Below are 19,692 nucleotides of genomic sequence, written 5' to 3' on the forward strand. Positions count from 1 at the left end.
TGGCCACCGCGGCGTACTCATCCTCCGTCCACTTCCTCCGGCCGGTGGCAGTGGGGTGCGATGACTCGCCGACCGCCTTGCCCTTCCCCTTCCCCCTCGTCTTCTTCCTCGGCGCGGCCGGCGTCGCTCGAACGGGAGTATCATCGTCCCCGAGATCGATCCCCATATCATGCAATGACAGAAGGTCATCGCCAGAGAACTGCGTCTCCACCGGGGTCGACGTGTGAGACGAAGCCGTCAAAAAATCAAGCGAGGGCCGATATACCGCGTCCCCTCCCGGTGACCCCTGCACCCCCCCCCCCCCCCGGCATCCCAGGATACATACCGTGCAGCATCCCCCCCTGCCACATCATCCCCATCATCTGCTGCAGCATCATCTGCTGCTGCATCTGGGGCATACCCCCCACCCGGGCGCTGACTGCCCGCCGCTCCCCTGCCCGCCGCCCGGCATCCCCCACGGCATACCCCCCGGCATACCCCCCTGTTTCCCCCCCATCGCCCCCCCCCCCCGGCACACCAGCCATCATCCCCATCATCTGATTCCAAGGGATGTTAAATCCCGGGCCCATCTGCCCCCATCCAGATCCCACGGGTACTGTGGGAGTCTGAGAGCCGCTCGTCGCCGGACTGGACTCGTTGTTGTGATCCATCACTCGATGATGCTCTTGAACAGAAAGTTAGAGAGAGAGAAAACTCGTTAAAACAAGTGGTGCAAATGAAAATGAAACGAAAATCGCGTTTATATATGATTTTTTAAAAAAAAAAAAAAAATCGAAAATCGGCGCTGGCCGATCGCTGGCCGATCGGGCCTCCACAATGGCGGCTAGCCGATCGGCTAGCGTTTCGGCCAGCGACGAGCGATCGGCGAGCCCACGCCGATCCGCTCGCCGATTTTGCACTGGCCGATTGTAATGGTTCGGCTAGCCGATCGGCCAGCGCGACGAATCGGCTAGCCGGTCGCTAGCCGACCATTGCGGATGCTCTTATGCATGCGTGGAAATGGGATATTTTTGTATCGACTGTTTAATTTAGTATCAAGTTACTTACGAATGAAAAGTATCTATAGGTCAAATTAACCATAGAGAAAAAAACCAAACGACTAAAGATTAATTAACTATCGGATTCATCCATTCCAGCAATTGCATATGAAGTTATTAAGAAAAGTTCATGTGGCTTTTCTATTTCCTTGTTTTTTCACTTTGGAAGTTGGTGCTTTTGGGGCTGATGAACTATTTTCTTTTTGCTGATATGTTTTATTATCTCGATTCTTAGATTGTATCGTCATTCGTCAAACAAACCTAATACTGTAGTTTCTTAGTTTAATTGACTTGATTCACATAGTTGATAATGGAATTTCAAAAACAAAAATAAACTACTACTATCAATGTATATCTCTTAAATTGCGTCGTCAGTGTTGGTGCGGTTGAGAAATGAATTTGAAATTAAAGGCTGCGTACATTTATAGACTCAAAATTAATAACGGTTAGTAAATGTGTACCTAAATTATGAATTGAGTGAATGCAACGATTTCAAATTACCTGTACTACATTCTTGATATTAATGCGAATTCATAGTATGATATAAGCCACGTCACCACATAAATGCTTCTACAGAACTTAGGAAATCCAGAAATATAGGCACCCATAATATTAAATGCAAGATAGATTGGATTAATGTTCACGCACATATACACCGTCGCTTTCCCACCGTTTGGACAGCGATATTAGTAATTTTCATAGCTATCTGCAAATGTTTTATTTGTATTTTTGGTAACAGACAAATACAAATGTTTCTAGTGTTTGAGAAGGTAGAAAATGTTTGTATTTGCAATTGGAGAATTCCAACTGTAAGACAAAAATCTGAAGCAGTCTGTGTTCCTATTTTGTAAGAGGAGTTTCCTCTGGGCCCTTTGTTAGTGCATTACCATTTATGGCAAAAATTTATCATTCCAACGACTAAATCAAGTTTGTAACAAGATTCCCAATTGATGCAAGTGAACATGTTAGGTGCATAAATGAGACAAGGTATAAATGTAAGAATATCTCCAAACAGAGTAACAAAACCTCTGGTGGTTGATTCATTTACATATTGGCAGACTCCCCTCACCTAATATGTGGAGTAACAATTTTTCACTGTTTCACCCCTCAAGTGGGTTGATCGGAGGCGTCTTGATAGTAATAAGGCGTCAGCTTTCCGTCCTTCCCGGGGGCGTTGTGGTGGGTGCCGTTGGCGATGGCTTGCATCATGGTGACCACGCGCCTCATGGAAGGGCGGTTGATGGGGAGTGGGGAGGTGCAGAGGAGTCCTATGTTGAGGACTGCGCATATCTCATCCTTGAAGCACGAATCAAGCCTAGGGTCGATCACGTGCTCCACGCCCTTCTGGTCCACCGTGGTGCACACCCATTTCACCAAGTCCTTCTCCCCAAACTCTGGATCCACGGGATGCTTCCCTGTGACAAGCTCCAGAATCACCACCCCGAAGCTGTATGTGTCGCTCTTCTCGTTCACACGAAGCGTGTAACCGTATTCTGAAATGAAATATCACTTCAATATTCACATATTCTACATCAAAACTATGACATCATCTCATCAAGAAAATTGAGGAACTAACTAACTAACTAACCTGGAGCAATGTAGCCACAAGACCCTGCAATAACAGACATAGAGTGGCTCCCCTTGGCATTAGCATCAACCATCTTGGCCACACCAAAATCCGCAACCCGAGCCCCAAATTCCGAATCCAGCAATATATTATTCGACTTGATGTCCCTATGAACAATCGCGGGAGCACAGTCATGGTGCAAGTAGGACAGGCCATCAGCAGCATCCAAGGCGATCTTAAACCTAATCGGCCAATCCAACAAACTGCCTTTTGTGCTGTGAAGCAGATCACCAAGGCTGCCATTAGGCATGTACTCATAAACCAAAAGCTTGCAATCCCTGGTGCTGCAGCAACACCACAACTTCACTATATTCTTATGCCTAATCTTCCCCAATGTCTCAACCTCAGCCTCAAAACCACCATTGCCCTTTTCCAAATCAACACTATCCTCAGCTGACTTGGGGCGCCCCCAGAGCTTCTTCACAGCAACAGCCTCACCGTTGCTCAATACCACCTTGTATACCTTACCAGACGCCCCGCTTCCAATCACATTATCCTCATCTAAAGCATCCAATATCTCATTCTCACTAAATTCCAGTTTGTGGAACGACATCAATGTCCATTTTGATCTATCCATGGACTTCTTCGCCTTGTCGAAGTTCTTGTACTTGAAGTAGAACCAAACCACACCAACAATCAGAACTAATCCAGCAACTATGAAGATTGATCTCAACAACCACACATACCCCATTTCCTGGATTCCACCTTTTCCATTGCAGAGACCATCAATATCTCCACATAATCCTGGATTCCCCAAGAAGCTATCTTTGTACACTTCCTTGGCATACATGGCCGGAATATCGCCAGATAGACGATTATTCGACAAATCGAGGAGATTAAGCTTCAGGTTCTGCAATCCAACAGGGATTTCTCCAGAGAACTTATTTCCAGATAAATCGAGATAGTTAAGAACACTTAAATCCCCAATCTCATTCGGAATATTCCCTGAAAATCCATTATTTGCCAAATTGAGCTCATTTAGCCTCTTCAAAGATTGAATCCCGCTTGGGATTTCACCAGATAATCCATTGTTGTGAAGATCAAGCTTCACCAATTGCCCAAGATTCACTACACTACTCGGCAAAGAACCCGATAACTTGTTATCATTGATCGAAAGTTCCAGCAAACCATCCAAAAGCCCAATCTCGGCTGGCAAACTACCGGAAAAGTAGTTCCCCGACAAAATCAGCTGAGATAAGTTGGAAGCGCCGGCGATGGTTTTCGCAATACCGCCGGTAAACGAGTTTCCGGCAAGCTCAAGTAAGGAAACGTGTGGAAGCCCCCACAAGCGCTCCGGTACCTCACCGGAAAAGCTGTTGTGCCCTAACCGCAAGCGCAACAAGCTACGGCATTCCCCGAGGCTCGCCGGTAATTCGCCGGAAATCGAGTTTTCAATCAACAAGAGCTCCTCGAGAGCACCATTGAGACACAAATTCTCCGGCAATGGACCGGAAAATTTGTTGGTTGAAACATCAATCCACTTCAACGGCGATAGTTTACCGAGATTCGGCGGTAACCGCCCAGATAAGTGATTCTGGAACAGCCTCAGCTCATACAGATTGGGGGAATCAGCAATGCCTTCCGGCAATTCACCTCGCAGATTGTTCTCGTATAGATTCAGCGATTCGAGCGGCAAATCGCACAACTCGGCAGGAATGCTGCCGCTCAAATCGTTCATGGAAGCGTCAATCCGCCGCAGCGACGTCATGTTCGACCAGCCGGAGCTGGGAAGCTCACCCGTCAGTGAGTTGTTGTACAGCTCGAGTTGAATTAAACTCGTCAACTCAGTGAGCGAACTCGGGATCGCGCCGCCCAGCGAGTTGTACGCCAGATCCAAATCGGTGAGCCGGACGAGTCGACCCAGTGACTCGGGTATCTCACCGACTAAATTCGTCTCCGTCAGCCACAGCACCTCCAAATTGGTGAGGTTCCCCAGCTCCGGCGGGATCCGACCCGGCGAAAACGGATTGTACGACAGATTCAACTGCTTCAGCGTCGAGATGTTTCCGAGAAACGGCGGAATCGTCCCATCGAGCAAATTCTCCACCAATGCGAGCACCTCAAGCTTCTGGAACGTTCCGAAACTGTCCGGGATCACGCCGGAGAAGTTGTTTCCCGTCAAATCGAGATACTTCAAATTGGGGAGGTGAGGTAGCGTGGCAGGGAGGTGGCCGGTGAGGTAGTTCTGCGCCAAATCAAGGTGCTCCAGAGACTGGCACGAAACGACGTCGTCAGGGCGTAGAGTGGAGTTGATGAAGTTATCGTAGAATGAGATGGAAATCAAGTTTTTGAGGCGGCAGAGAATGGAAGGGAAGGGGCCGGAGAGATTGGAGCTGGAGAGGTCGAGCGAGACGACGGAGTGGGTGGCGGGATCGCAGACGACGCCGGTCCATTTGCAGGGAGTGGCGTGGCTAGGGTTCCAGGTGGCGAGGACGGAGTTGGGATCGTCGAAGCCGAGCTTGGCTTGTTGGAGGAAGACGCCTTCTTGGTTCAGGGAAAGGATTAGAGGCGATGATGTGAGGGTTAATAGGAGTAGGAATATGAGATGGTGGTGGCGCAGCATTTTGCCGGCGGTGGGTGGTGGTTGCCGCAGGAGTGAAAAGTGGACAAGGGAAGATGGAAGCGAGAAGTTGGCTCAACCTCAACTAGGCCATGTTTGTTTATGGATTCTTGAAATTTTCAAATATAAATAGAATGCACCTTTAATTCCAACACCAAAATTATTCTGAAATTGGAAAATGATTATGTTTAAGTAAACTTAAGGAATTTACTTTAATTTGAGTAGTACACCATAAATGCACAGCAGTCATGATTTGTATTGGTAGAAGGTCGGTGTAATATCACTCTTGATGGATTATATACAAATTGATGTATACCTTAAATAGTTATATATTTCTACTAATTACATAACATAGTATGCTTTAATTGATAGAATAAATTTATCATATTAAGGCAATGTGCCTACAGTAGTAAAGAGAGAATGGAATGAAATGCACTCATTAAATATGCATGAACTACTGACTTTATGGTTCATACTCCATAGAGGTTGAATTCGTAGCTAGAAGTCATGAAATAAAAACAGAGTGACATCAAATTTAGATATTGTACGTACAAACAAATTATCATGAAAGAGTAATATGAATGCCATCATTGATCTTTTAATTTCTCTGTCCTTAAAAGTTAGTAATATCATTGAGAATTGAAAACATTTTAGGTAGATAACATGAATATAAATGTGATCAGCAATACAAAATGTAGCAAACACTGTTGAGTTAGTCATTTTGTAAAAATAAAAATATTGTAATTTGTAAATGTGTTACTTAATTTATAGAGATTATAGTCCCGACCAAAGAAGATGGCTCCAGACTCCACTCCTTCCTGGAAGACTGCGGCCGACAGTCATATTGGAATTTGCGGCTTGTAATTTTGTGAACAATGTATTGGATTTGTAATTTACAATTTCAGGTACTGCCAAAGAATTCGAAGTTTAAAAATTTTTAATGATAAAATATACTCCGTAGTAATATAGCTACGTTGAATTGTGAGTCATACAATTTCAATGATGCGTGTGTTTTCTTTATTACTTCCTCCACCTCTATATTCTTGTTCCATATCCTAAAAATAGCCCAAATTAAAGAGATTAAAATAGACCAATGAGGTTAGAAACACAGTCAGTCATCTACTGTTATCCACCAAGACTGTAGTTTTCAGGATAAGAAATGTCAATACTTTAACTCCCAGATTGCAGATTGACAGTGCAACAGTAAATATTGTGAACATATTTATCCAATAACTAAAACTAAACAGTGAATTCTGTGTCTCACTCTCATAACTACTTTAAATTTGTTTTCATATAGTACTACCTCGATCATTAAAAATCACTGGGATAAAAAATATCAAAATAAAGTTTAATGCAACCATGCAAGTAAAATTTGAAATTTAGTCAGAAACTTTAAATGTGAAATTTAAAATGAAACAATATACATGGTCGTAAATTTGAATTTTGGGGTTGACAAAATTTAAAAATTACCTTCAATTATTGCACTGCTAAAAAAAAAAGGTTTAATATGCTACCTATCTTTCTTTTTACTGTTCCAACACTGTCAAATAATTTTTCAGTTTCACAAACTTTCCAACTTGGCAGCGCTGACTACCCATTCCATTCGCATTCTTGTCCAATAAGATAACCATTCAATTTCAATACTACAACTAATAAAGTTATAAAACCAAACAGGGTACGAGTAATAGTAATTCAAATATCCCCTGTAATATAAGAGAGCTGATATGAATACTTAGCTACTTTATGAATATTAGATACACAATGAATGAATGTGATCTGATTGCTGATATATCAGTTCAACAAATATGCAGACCATTTTCAATGCTTTTCACCAAGATTATAGGGCCGATAAGAAAGTATGTTGATTCATGAGAAACACCTAAGCATGCAGCAGTAAATTTTGCATTTAATACTCAAATAGAAGAAAAATTCACGAGTGGAGTTAATGTGGTAGTTTACAACATTTCTAACCAGCATTTGATATTCTGACCATTTTTTGTTGAGCCCTTTAAGAATCAAATAAATAGTGTCGTTCGTCCCAAAAAAAACATAAAAGTTATTTAAATGGAGGATAAAGTTTCAAATTTTATAGATATACTCAGTCGTATGCTTACGTCATATCATATGTAGTCAAATTCAATGAGAAACACATGCATGACCCATTAGATAGCATCTACCGATCTTTTAATCTATAAAAAATCGATATACATAAATATCACACTGTAAAAATACATAGATTTTAGAAATAAAATTGAAAAAAATACATGCATAAATTTGACCAGCATAACAAAAAAAATACATAGATGAAATTAGTTTTAGAAATAAAAAAAAAAAGTGAAATGTCATGTGGCACACAACCATTGATTGTCTTATCAACATGTTTTTTTTTGCACGCACCTTCACCTTCACGTTAGAGACCGTGCAGTATCGTACTTAAGCACTAAGCACTAAGCACTTAGCAGACATGCTTTGCGCAACCGCTAAGCATTAGGCTATGGATGTCCTTACATCTCTGTTTGTTAAATGTTGTTAAACTAGCTATCATATTTATTTTTTCGGCTAATTGACTTAAAAAAACACATTTTTATTGTTAAAACTAGAAATAATAAAATCATTAAAATGAATGTATGAAGTCACAGTAAATTTTACTACTGCATTCAGAATAATAGAAGAGTGATGATAAATTAACAAAAATTGTATATACAAAATAGGATATTTTAGGTATTTTACATTGTAATAAATTTATAATGCAATTTATGAATTTGATATATTACATATATATCCTTACATGACCACTTAAGAAAGTATAAGTTTCCAATCAAAATATGTAGTGATTTAGGAAAAGATTAATATGTCCTCATTGTATCTAGAGATTAATATAATTGCTTAATTTACGTGAAGAGTGTAGGCAACGAAATTAAATTTCTGCTTCCTTTTTTCAGTATACATGGTCCTTTTAATTATTTATATATTTTATGATATAAAATTAAAAATATGTTACACAATACTAGTAAAAAATTATTTATTTTATTATTAAATAATTGTTATGATTATAATTATTATAAAATTGACTACATGCGTATATCTTTTTCTTATGCTATCCCCAACTAACTAAGTATGATTATTAATCGATTTACTTGTATGCTCTATATCTCCAATAAAAATTTATGATACACAACTAAATAGAGAGTATATAATAGTTAAAAATAACTTTAAATGAGTAATAGTTATTCATGTCCAGTTATTTTATTTTTAAATAAACCTTAATATTGTATTATAAAAATAATACATGTATATATGCTACTACTAATTAATTTCTCATTATTAGTATCATCTGATTAGTTGATGATCATTAAGTCGATTTCATTGCATATACTACATCTTCACATAAAAATCATGTAACAAAATTAAATATTAAATATAATAGTGAAAAAAAAATTTAAAGTGATAATAGTCATTTACATCCAATTATTTTATTTTTCAGTAAACCTTAAGATTGTAAAATATAAAAATGACTACATGCGTATATATTTAATTTCTCAGTGATCACACAACTAATTGATGATCATTAATTCGATTTAATTGTATACTCTGCACCTTCTTCACGCAAAAACCATAAAATGAACTTAAACATGATATACTCCATGATAGTGAAAAGAACAAATTAAATTGATAATAGTCATTCGCTTTCAATTATATTAATTTTTAAATAAATCTTAAGAGTGCATATTATAAAAATGACTACAGGTATGTATACTCAATTTTCCATTGCTAATATCATCCAACTAATTGATGATTATTAAGTCGCTTTTATTGTATACTCTATATCTTCACGCAAAAATCATGAAATGAAATTAGATATGATATGTAATATTAAAAAATAAAATAAGTTGATAAAAATAATTTTGTCTAATTATTTTTTATTTTTGAAAAATCTTATGATTGTAAATTATAAGAATGACTACATATATTATTTAGTATTAGTACCTAATTTCTCAGTGCCAGTTTGATTAAGTAGATCGATGATAATCCAAAACTAATGATCATTAAGTTTATTTCACTTTATACTCTACATCCTCATTCCAAAATCATAAAATAAAATTAGATAGGATATATAATAGTGAAAAATAAAATAAATTGATAATAGTCATCTATGTCTAATTATTTTATTCTTAATTAATTCTTAAGATTGTAAATTATAAAATTAATTGCATGTACATATACGAGTGCTTTATTTGTTAGTACTATCACTCAAATAATTGATGCTTATTAAGCGATTTTTTTGTATATTGTACATCCTCACACAAAAATCTAAAAATAAACTGAATACGATACATGGTACAAATAAAAATTAATTTAAATTTAAAATCTTCATTCGCATCCAATTATTTTTTAATAAATTATTGATTATAAATTATAAAATTGACTATATGAATATATACTTAGTCACTTAATATTATCATTTAACTAAATGACCATCATTAAGTCAATTTCCTAGTATACTATACATCTCCATGTAAAAATCTTGAAACGAAATTAGATCCGACATAGAATAATACTAAAAAATAATTTAAATTGATAATAATCATTCTCGTTCAAATATTTATTATTAAATAATTTTTTAAATTATAAATAATAAAATGTATATATAGTTAATTTCTCAATGTTATCACCCAACTAATTGTGGATCATTACGTCGATTTCCTTGTATACTTCACAACTTCACTCAAAATTCATAAAACGAAATTAGCTATGACATATAACAGTTAAACTGACAATAGTTATTTGAGTCGAATTGTTTAATTATAAATAATTATAACAATTAAATTGATAATAGTTACTATAATTTAAATTATAAAAATGACTATACATACATAACCTTAAATTTTCTTAGTGATACCACCCAATTAATTAATGATGATTAAGTTGATCTTTTTATATTCTACGTCTTCATGCAAAAAATATGAAACAAAATTAGATAGGATATATGATATATAATAAGTAGTAACAATAAAATGACTATAGTACGCGTACATCTATTTAATTTTCAAATAATTCTCTAATTGTAAATTAAAAAATGACTACATTTATATGTAATACTTATTTTTTTAGCATGGTCGCCTAATTAACTGATGATAATCAAGTCGATTTTCTTGTATTTCTGTATCTTCACCCAAAACCTTTACGAAATTAGTATTACGGTATATAATAGCCAAAACATAATTTAAAATAATAATAGTTATTCTTGTTCAGTTATTTATTATTATCATCATTGTCATTATTAATTTCTCTTTACTGTGGAATAACTTATTGATGAATAATCATTTTTTTATCCCCTATATTTTCTCGCGAAAATTATGAAATAAAATTAGATACGATATAGTATAAGAAATTAGATATGATATATCAAATTAAAATGACAATAGTTAGATATAAATTTAAGAAATTTAACGGTATTACTTCCAAATTTTAAATGATAATATTAGTAAGAGAAAAATTTTACTAAGTGAAGAAATTCTATTTATGAATGCCTAAATAATGGGACGTTTTAATTCCCATGATTGTTTATAATTCCATACTATATATAAGTCTTGTGATTTAATAGTGATTTGACTTTACAAATCTAATAAAAGGGAAATTTAGTATTGAAATAATAGTCAATGAGATAACCGGTTTAAAATTTGAGGGCATTTTGTATATACAATTTTTGTTAATTTATCTTTACCCATAATAGAATTAGATAATCGCATTTTATGGAAACAATGGGACTAGCCAAACTTTTGGAGTTTCATAATCTTTATAGTTGTAGTATCAAGCACCAGGGCAGTAATTATATGATTATCCAAAGTAGTTGTACCTATCTGCTATAACAAGACACGACCAACTATTTTCAACGTTTTGTTTAAGTAAAGCACAAACACAAAATGATGGTAAATAAATGTAATTAATTAACTGTTGCACTGGTTAATCTTTACGTTAAAGATGTTATGATAAACCTCGCTATTGAGTATTTAGAGTACGACATATCCTAAATTTGGGCTATTCTTCATTAGTTAAAGCATGCAAGCATTTATATATTGTTGGAACTGGAATAATTACCAAATTAATTAATGAGCAAGTTGCATAAGTATCCGTAATATACCAAATACGAATTAGTACTATATGAAATATGTTTGTATATAAACTAGGGCAAATTGCCAAATGAATCGCGAAAGAAGGTCAAATCTTGGTTGTCATATCCTTTTCAAAATCTGAAAAATAAATCGTGAAGATGAAATTTCTCAATTATACTATCCTTCCATTGTTTGTGGACTACACGTTGATATGACAACTTGTTTAAAATATGTGGATAAAACATGTTGAGCAAAACCACATCGTCTAGTTAAATTTGAAATGATATGTCCCCATGTTTTAACCTGGCTACTAAATCAACGCGAAATTTTCCAAAAAAAACGATGGGATAATTGAGAAAACTTTGTCTTTCGTTATTTTTTTTTTCCAGATATTGAAAAATGTAGGCTGGATTAGAATTTGATCAGATTTCATGATTTATTCGGTAATTTACTTCAAATAAATTACTCTACATCCGTCAACTCGTAATACATACAATATCGACTTATCTATGTAATACATGTTGGACTTTTTTTGCATCAAATTTAGCCTGTTTAAATATTTGTGAATTGCTGTAAATATGAAAGAGATTATGGCCGCAAGGATTGAGAATCTTGGTGGATTACGACCTAATTAAATTATAAGGGAAAGGGTATTCTTTCCACTTTCTAAACAGGTGTTAGGTCATTTTATGAAAAAGAAACGACAATTATTAGCTTTATTTCAATTTTTTTAGTAATTAACGATAAAACATGTGCTTTTCCAGTATTTGCACAGTCATTCGTTTTGTTGATTCTATTTAAAATGAAAAATATGTGATCGTTAATTATTTACAGATATAGTATTTTTGTATAATCATTATCCACCTGCAAAAAAGTAGTGCAATTATACAACGTTAATGGTGTAACGTTGATTTCCCAACTCATGATGCTTGTCGGAATAACGCAATTTTGAGATTGAACAAAGTGCAAACCACTTAATCAAAATGTTTGCCATAATCACATATGGTATAATGTCGAGTATCTGAATTGATTGGATGCCATAACTTTAAGCCAATCTACAGAAAAATGTTACTACTTGAATATTATATTTTGGTAGAGGTCCCGATCGTACTTTACTTAAATGTCTAATTTTCATTTTTTGTAGAAATTACAGTGTCACAAATTTGCGTGTGTATATAGTTTCATGAATGCAATTTTCTCCCTTAACTTCTAAGCCACTTAATCATGGAAGAAGAAATTGTAAAAAATCATAATTATTTAAAATATATGTATACTCCATAATAGAGTAGCATACATGCATGTTCTAGTTGAGTTTTAGATGATCTTATTATGTTAATTTGGTAGACCTCAAAAATCTAAGACTATGATCACATATTTTCTTGATCCAAATCATCAAGTTCTGGATTTTTGCAAAATCTATAACCAGAATAAACTTTAGCATGCTTAAATATTGAAAAGCTTGAACAAAACAATGCATATTAAAAGAGCAAAGAGTGGAGAAAGATTGAAAAAAGCAATTGGGATCTTGAAACCTACTTGCTACAAGTACTATAGTGGTCCAATGTAGAAAAGCAGTACCAGTACTATAGCTGAACCAATGATGATATACTCCTAAATCCTAATTAAATAGCGCTTTAAGATTAATAAAACATTTAATAAGATTAAATTTGTGACACACTAAGTGTGGCTGCTGAGTGTTGATCAAAACTTTGAAGATTGAATCTTTGTGGGACCCAATCACGAGGCCTTTCACAAACTTTAAGGCATAGACCACACCTTCTTTGCTCTTAATTAACAATATTTTGTGACCAACCCATTTTCAGCCTGTTTCTTCCCACTTTCATTATCATCATCTCATTCTTTCTACCCCACTCTCCATTTCTCCTCTCCCATTAACTCAGTTTGATTAAGCAAGGAAACTTTACAGATCAAGCTTTAACACCCCGCGGTTAGAGTAAATTAATTGGTAAATTTATTAGATTCGGTGTGGTTACGTTTTCTTTTATGAATGAAAAAAATACTCAAAGCCAGATGTTGGCGAAGAAGGTCCAATACGAGTGACTAGATAAATAGCAAAAGAAAAACAAAATTAGAAGTGCACTAATAACAACACATAAATTAACAAATAACAAAGAACAAGATCTAGCTAACAAACAACGTCAACCTTGCATATGTATAGATCTTGCAGCAAATTCAAATACGATCACATAGTAAACAATACAAACTCCTTAAATCGAGATCTGATTATCACAAATAGCAAGAGATACCTACAAAATCCTAGTGAGGTTCCGTACTTAATTAATGATAAGTGAAGTGACTCGTTATATATAGGGATACTATAATTTTCTAACCTCATATAAAATATTATCTAAAATAATAGAATTGTGTAATATTATGGCCTTAATGAATGTCATGTGTTTAGTCTGCTCTCTAGTACTAGCTTAGGTGTGTTTGAACCGGAGTTTATATTTCATTTAGATAAGAGCACAATCATTTTGCAACAATGCTTTTTTTCGGTTTTCTAATTCTATTTTATGGTGTTTGAATTGATGGTATATTATCTATAGTCTTTAATAACATATGTTTGATATGCTATATACTACCACTTTATAGTGTGAAATTCCAAAACTATCCTCTGACTTTTTTATAGTATATTGAATCTAAAGGTTATATTAGTAATTTTAGTTAATTTAAGATTGGCATATTTTGCTATCACTAAATTTTTGTTGATAGTAATACACCCTTTTCTTGCCCTAATATAACGGGCTCCTTGCCCTAAGAATGTGCCACACAGAATAGTTATATGGCAATTGAAACACTAGATTGAGCTAGTAAATACCCTTTAAATGTTCCTATCTACCAATTCAAACACACATTGATCAATTAGTTTCTTGCATTGTTACTTGTTAGGTTAGGATTCAGTATAGGAAAGGATATGTATTGATCATTCAAAACATTGAGTAAAAGTATTGCTATTTTTTATTTAAATTTCTTTTGTGGGATCCCAAAACAAATAGCAAAATATTTGAATATGGATGTAAATGTCAGCCATTGTTATGGCAAAAGCTATATCGAGACTCAGATTTGTTAACTTTTTTCATGATCGTCGTTTTATTAATATAGTCTGTGTATATAACTATATATTTAGTGCGCACAAAGTATAGTAAATTAAGGAAATATAAATATGCCCGGTAAAAAGTTTAATTGGTCTTTCCACTTTATTCCCTAAACACACATCACCTGATTAATTTATACTACAAAATTCAGTAATAAACTGTAATTCAAAATCGACAAATAGTGTAGAACATATAGTAAGTTGTTTGGAAAAGTGTAAAAAGACATTTTTTATTGTGATTGTAAGTTGGGAGGCGTGGGCACATGACCTATGTTTGCCACTCTTAACAGGCTGTTAACAAGTGTACTTAAGTTGTAAAAATGCGGCTTAGTTTATTATCTAAAGTTTCTTTAAATTAATTTATATTAAGTAGGTGGGATCACATTAACTTTTATAAGATTTGTTTTACATGTCACACTCACCGATGTAATTAATACTAGTCCAATCCTTAACTTCATTAAAACTTAATTTCATTTGTAAGTCAGAATTTGGTGAGGAATTTATGGCTATTTTAGTTATGTGTAATTTAGTAATGCACACTTTCAATTTATTTATTAATTGTTAGTATTTCAGAAAGAATATACTATTAATATATTAATTTTTAATAGTGGGACGCCTATTAATTTCAAAACTCAATGTTGATGGTTCACAATTTAGGGTCCATATATAGTACTAGCATTTTTATGGGTTTTTTTTATTCATACAAAACTGGATCCTAATATAAAAATGCAAAATAAAATCACACGGAGGGGATTCTTAGGTCATTGTTAGTTTATTTTTAGGTTATTTTAATGAAAGATGACTTAAATGATCTAAAAATAACATCAAACCCAAATTTTATAAAATGTCCTGAAACTGATTAATAATGACCTTTCGTGTTTTTAGTTAATTATTGGTCATTGGATAACCTAATCCCAAGGCCACAAGATTTATGCCGCATTTCTGATTTAGATGCATTTTTGTTTGGATCATCTCCCGCATTTTTACAGACTAAATTAATTTTTCTATTTAATTTCAAGCCAAAAAGTCACAAACTAACTCTTCACTCATCCTAATCACATTCAATCGCAAAATTAAATGAGATTTATTTTAAAACAATTGTAAAATATTGATTATTTTTGTTCGTTAAGTAATTAATATTAGTTGCATATAAATGTAAATTACACATAAAATTAATTATTATATATTTTACACCCCACCAGATAGATATCCAGCAAAACATGAGATCAGCTTCCATTAAGACAACATGATATAATCGGCGATGGTAGTTACATGCAGCCAAATTAATCGTCAAAAAATAAGGGGAGAAATCAAATCATGCACGTCAAAATTATACTCCACACTGCACCAAATTGTAGTAGAGTTTTCTTTCTCTAGAAAGGGAACAAATAATTTCTTATAAATTATTGAGATGGAATTAAAGAATAAATCAACAGCTGGCAAAATATTTGATGGTTCAATTGAAATAAGAAACCTAGGGAGACAATGAGTGATGCCTATAACCATATGTGGCCACACTTTAAATGTAAATTTGTAAATTGTGAATGGATTTTTCGATCACTTTTGAGCATCAATGCATGGGAGAATTTGCACGTGATAATTTCTTTTTACAAAATACCATAAATATGGAAAATTGAAATATATATTACAATATAGTACTAAAAAATAAACAAATTCTGAGTCATATATGCATTTGCTTCTGTCCCCGCATAACTATATCTAGTTATCTACCCATCATGGTGGGGGTCGAAGTGAAAGTAGTACTTTAAATTCGAAATTCTCTTGCAATTTAATTTATTAACGTTTGAACGATGTAATTTTAAATTAAAAATTGTTTGAAGTTATTTTATGCTTGGATTATTGATTAATTATTATCTGTTTTGACAAATTAATTAAATTTTATGAAACATGAGTATTCACAAATTGCACCCAAAATTATTTCATGTGACAAGAATAGAAAGTATGTTATTGGAAGCCTTTGCACTTAGTGAATTTGTGAATTCCAAAACCGGCACTTTTAAGAAGCAAAATGATTATCGACTTATGATTCAATAAACAGCACTCCCCTAAATGAGGGAATGAAAAGTCAGATAATTAATCGATTTTTCACTAGAGAAATGAGAAATTTTCAGATGAAAAACATTGGTCCCTCTTCTCAATAATTAGGCATGGAATAAAAATACTAGTACAACTTTTCAATTAGCATACATTTTTGTGCATATTCTCTTTCCCTCACATCACCTATAGATTGTAGCTTCATTTGTCTCCTTATCCCACAAATATACCGCATAATAGTGAAAATATTTTAGAGTACATAGGTTTTAGCAGCACATATATAGGTTTTTAAAAGCATTTATTATTATCATTATATTGTCAAGAAAAACACCAAAAATGGTTTATAGAATGAGGTTCGTCCATTTGGTGGTAGGGGTTGTTTCAATATTTTGAAATGACACAATGATAGCCTTCTCCCACTATCAGTTGTCATTTAAGACAAATACTTTTTGAATAATTATCCCAGCCATTCTAAGAAGAAAATGAAATCAAAGTTATAAAAGTAATTTTAGTGTTCCGTATTTAATTAATATTTCCCCAGCACTTAATTATAGTCTTATTAGAGTCGTCAACCACCTAAAAACGATAATTATGCATAATTATGACTTTGACTCGTTAGAGTCTCACAATTTTCTAGTACTAAGATATGGATAACTTTATAATTACTTCGACAAATATATGGCAGATCTTAGTGTAGCACTCCTAGTATTCTATTAAAAAGGTATGACTACAAATATTTGACTATATTAAAAATAACATCCCACTGCGGAGAGTGCAGACCTCATCTACTGCATGCAGTTCATTAGATAAAATTTAAATTAGAATATTCGGTGAGAATTGTTGAACAACTGGAGAATATAATATCCTAATTAGTAACCGCACAATTAATTAATATATTATATAGAAGTATTATTTTAGGAAATCAATTGTTACAATATTAGTACTACTCCTACTAGATTACACATATATCTGTGTGTGAGTGTCGTTTATGTTGGAGAACAACAGACATACAATATGGGCCTTTGGCCCAAATATTAAAGGAAGCTAAGAGTTAGTCTTATGAATATTAAAGTGGATCTCAGCCCACATAATATAAACCTTTTATGGTCCATTGGTGGTCAGCATCGTGACAGAGAAGGTCAGCGACGTGCCGTGGTGTCCGACGAAGTCGCGGTTGTGGCTGCAGTGGACAGCAGATTTGGGTTGTTGCTAAGTTTGCTCTCGGCCGGTTTATTTGAGGTATTTTTGGGCCGAAGTGTTTTTTTCTTGGGTTGTTTTTTGAAGTGGTTCGGATTAATTTTGTAATCCAAATGTTTTTTCATGCTTCAATGTAAACCGGTTGTTTAAACTATCAGCACTGGGAAATCTACAATACTCCATGGCCATGTTTGGTTGGCGGGAAAGTAAAGTCGATAAGGAAAATGATTCCTAGGAAAATAAATCCCAGGAATATGATTCCCAGTAACTTTATTTTCCTGTGTTTGGAAAATATCAAGATTTTAAATTTATATTTAATTTAAACACCAAACTAAAAATATACTTATTATTTTTTTATTTATAAAAAAAAATATTATAAAATTTTAAATAAACTATTAATTACAAATAATAATAATTATATAATTATATTTATTATTAGAATGGATAGTTTAAATATGGATTATCCATCGTAATATATAATAATATAATTATAATTATAGTTAGATGGACTATTATAATACTCATTTATTATAATAATAAATATAATAATTATTATATTATAATTCTAATATTTATGAATATTATGATTGAATAAATTTTATAAATTAAAATTGCACTAAGACTTTATTGATTTATTATTAATTTAATATTTATTAAAAGATTTATATTATATAATTATATTTTAATTTTTTAATACTATTATGAATTATTATAAAATATAAATATAATTATGATAATTTTAATTATAGTATTTATTATAGTGAAATTAAGTATGATTTAAAATTTTAAATTATTTTTTAAACATTGTAATTGTTATTATTATTATTATTATTTATCATTATTATATTGTTATATTATTATATTATTATTATTATTAAAACTATACTATATTGCTTAAATATGTAAAAATCCTAAAACTGGGAAAAAGAATATCTAAGAAAAGTTAGGTTTCAGAATCCTGGAAAGTTGTACTAACTTTTCTTGTTCCCGAATTTTGATTACTTTCCCAGTTTGATTAAAAACTGAAGCAAACGCAGGAATTTAAAATTTAAAGAATCAGATTACTTTCCCAGACAGAATCCTGACAACCAAACATGGCCCATATGTCATCTTAGTTCATATTTTTATTGCATTAAAATAAAGCCGTGACACTAAAAATATTGATATGGAACTTAATTATTATTTTGGTTATTGTGTTAAAAATTGTTATTTTATTGATTTATTTTGAGTTGCAACAATGTGTGTGCTAAGCTAATGATTAATATGTGATATTTTCTACATATAATTCATTGATCAAAACTACTTCTATTGATCAGTTTTAAAATCTTGATTCTCCTCCTAGCAATAATTTATGAAAACCTCTTCTACGATAGGTAAAAAAGTCTAAATTTTAGAAACCCAACAAAAAAGGAAAGATATATGCTAAAAAAATAACTTTCACAATTCACAAGACGCGCATAATTTATGGTGATGTAGTACTATGGATTGAAATTAAAGTATACACACAAAAAGCCTACCGATAATTAAAGTAACTGTCACCAACAAACCGAGTAACTATTAAGTGGTTCGGACATATTCGGCACCTCATGTGTCCAATCAGTCATCCTAATTGTAGAAAATACTTCTCACGTATTTCTATTTTCTTTCTTCTGTACTTATTATTGATTGAACACACAAAGTGATAATATCTCTGGACCGGACCACCGAACTTTATTAAAAAACCCAAGCAGAAGCCCCACATTTTTTAATTATTTATTAGTGATTGTAAACTTTGCGTCTCAGCAATATACCCGAAATTAAAATTGAGACAATACTTTCTACGCAATAGCAACACAAGATAACAAAGTTTTGGCGACGTGATCTTCCTCCTCACAACCCCAAAAACAGCAAACAAAAACCTCACTCAAAGTTAAGCTGCCCAACTAAAATCCAGTTAACGAAACTGCATTATTTCAAACAAAACTCATTTTATATAAAAACCAAAACCA

General features: G+C 33.3%; 1 protein-coding gene across 1 annotated transcript; it reads right to left on the reverse strand.

The window, feature by feature from the left end:
• Nucleotides 1-1,926: 1,926 nt before the first annotated feature.
• Nucleotides 1,927-5,346, reverse strand: LOC125214702 (receptor-like protein kinase HSL1). The gene is made up of 2 exons (XM_048115831.2): nt 2,626-5,346; nt 1,927-2,530 (listed from the first exon to the last, which is right to left on the reverse strand). Exons 1-2 carry the CDS (start codon nt 5,225-5,227, stop codon nt 2,145-2,147), a joined length of 2,988 nt encoding a protein of 995 aa, XP_047971788.1. The 5' UTR covers nt 5,228-5,346; the 3' UTR covers nt 1,927-2,144.
• Between the last annotated feature and the right edge of the window lie 14,346 nt (nt 5,347-19,692).

The sequence above is a fragment of the Salvia hispanica genome, chromosome 3, assembly GCF_029641045.1.
Source record: "Salvia hispanica isolate PSC_SH4W2 chromosome 3, Shi_PSC_v1, whole genome shotgun sequence".
NCBI classification, from domain to species: domain Eukaryota; kingdom Viridiplantae; phylum Streptophyta; class Magnoliopsida; order Lamiales; family Lamiaceae; genus Salvia; species Salvia hispanica.

Excerpts from the sequence above, each read along its gene's own strand:
- LOC125214702 (XM_048115831.2), bottom strand. The coding sequence starts at position 5,227 with ATGCTGCGCCACCACCATCTCATATTCCTACTCCTATTAACCCTCACA. Across the intron at positions 2,531-2,625 it reads TTGTGGCTACATTGCTCCAG|AATACGGTTACACGCTTCGT; the intron begins GTTAGTTAGTTA and ends ATTTCATTTCAG.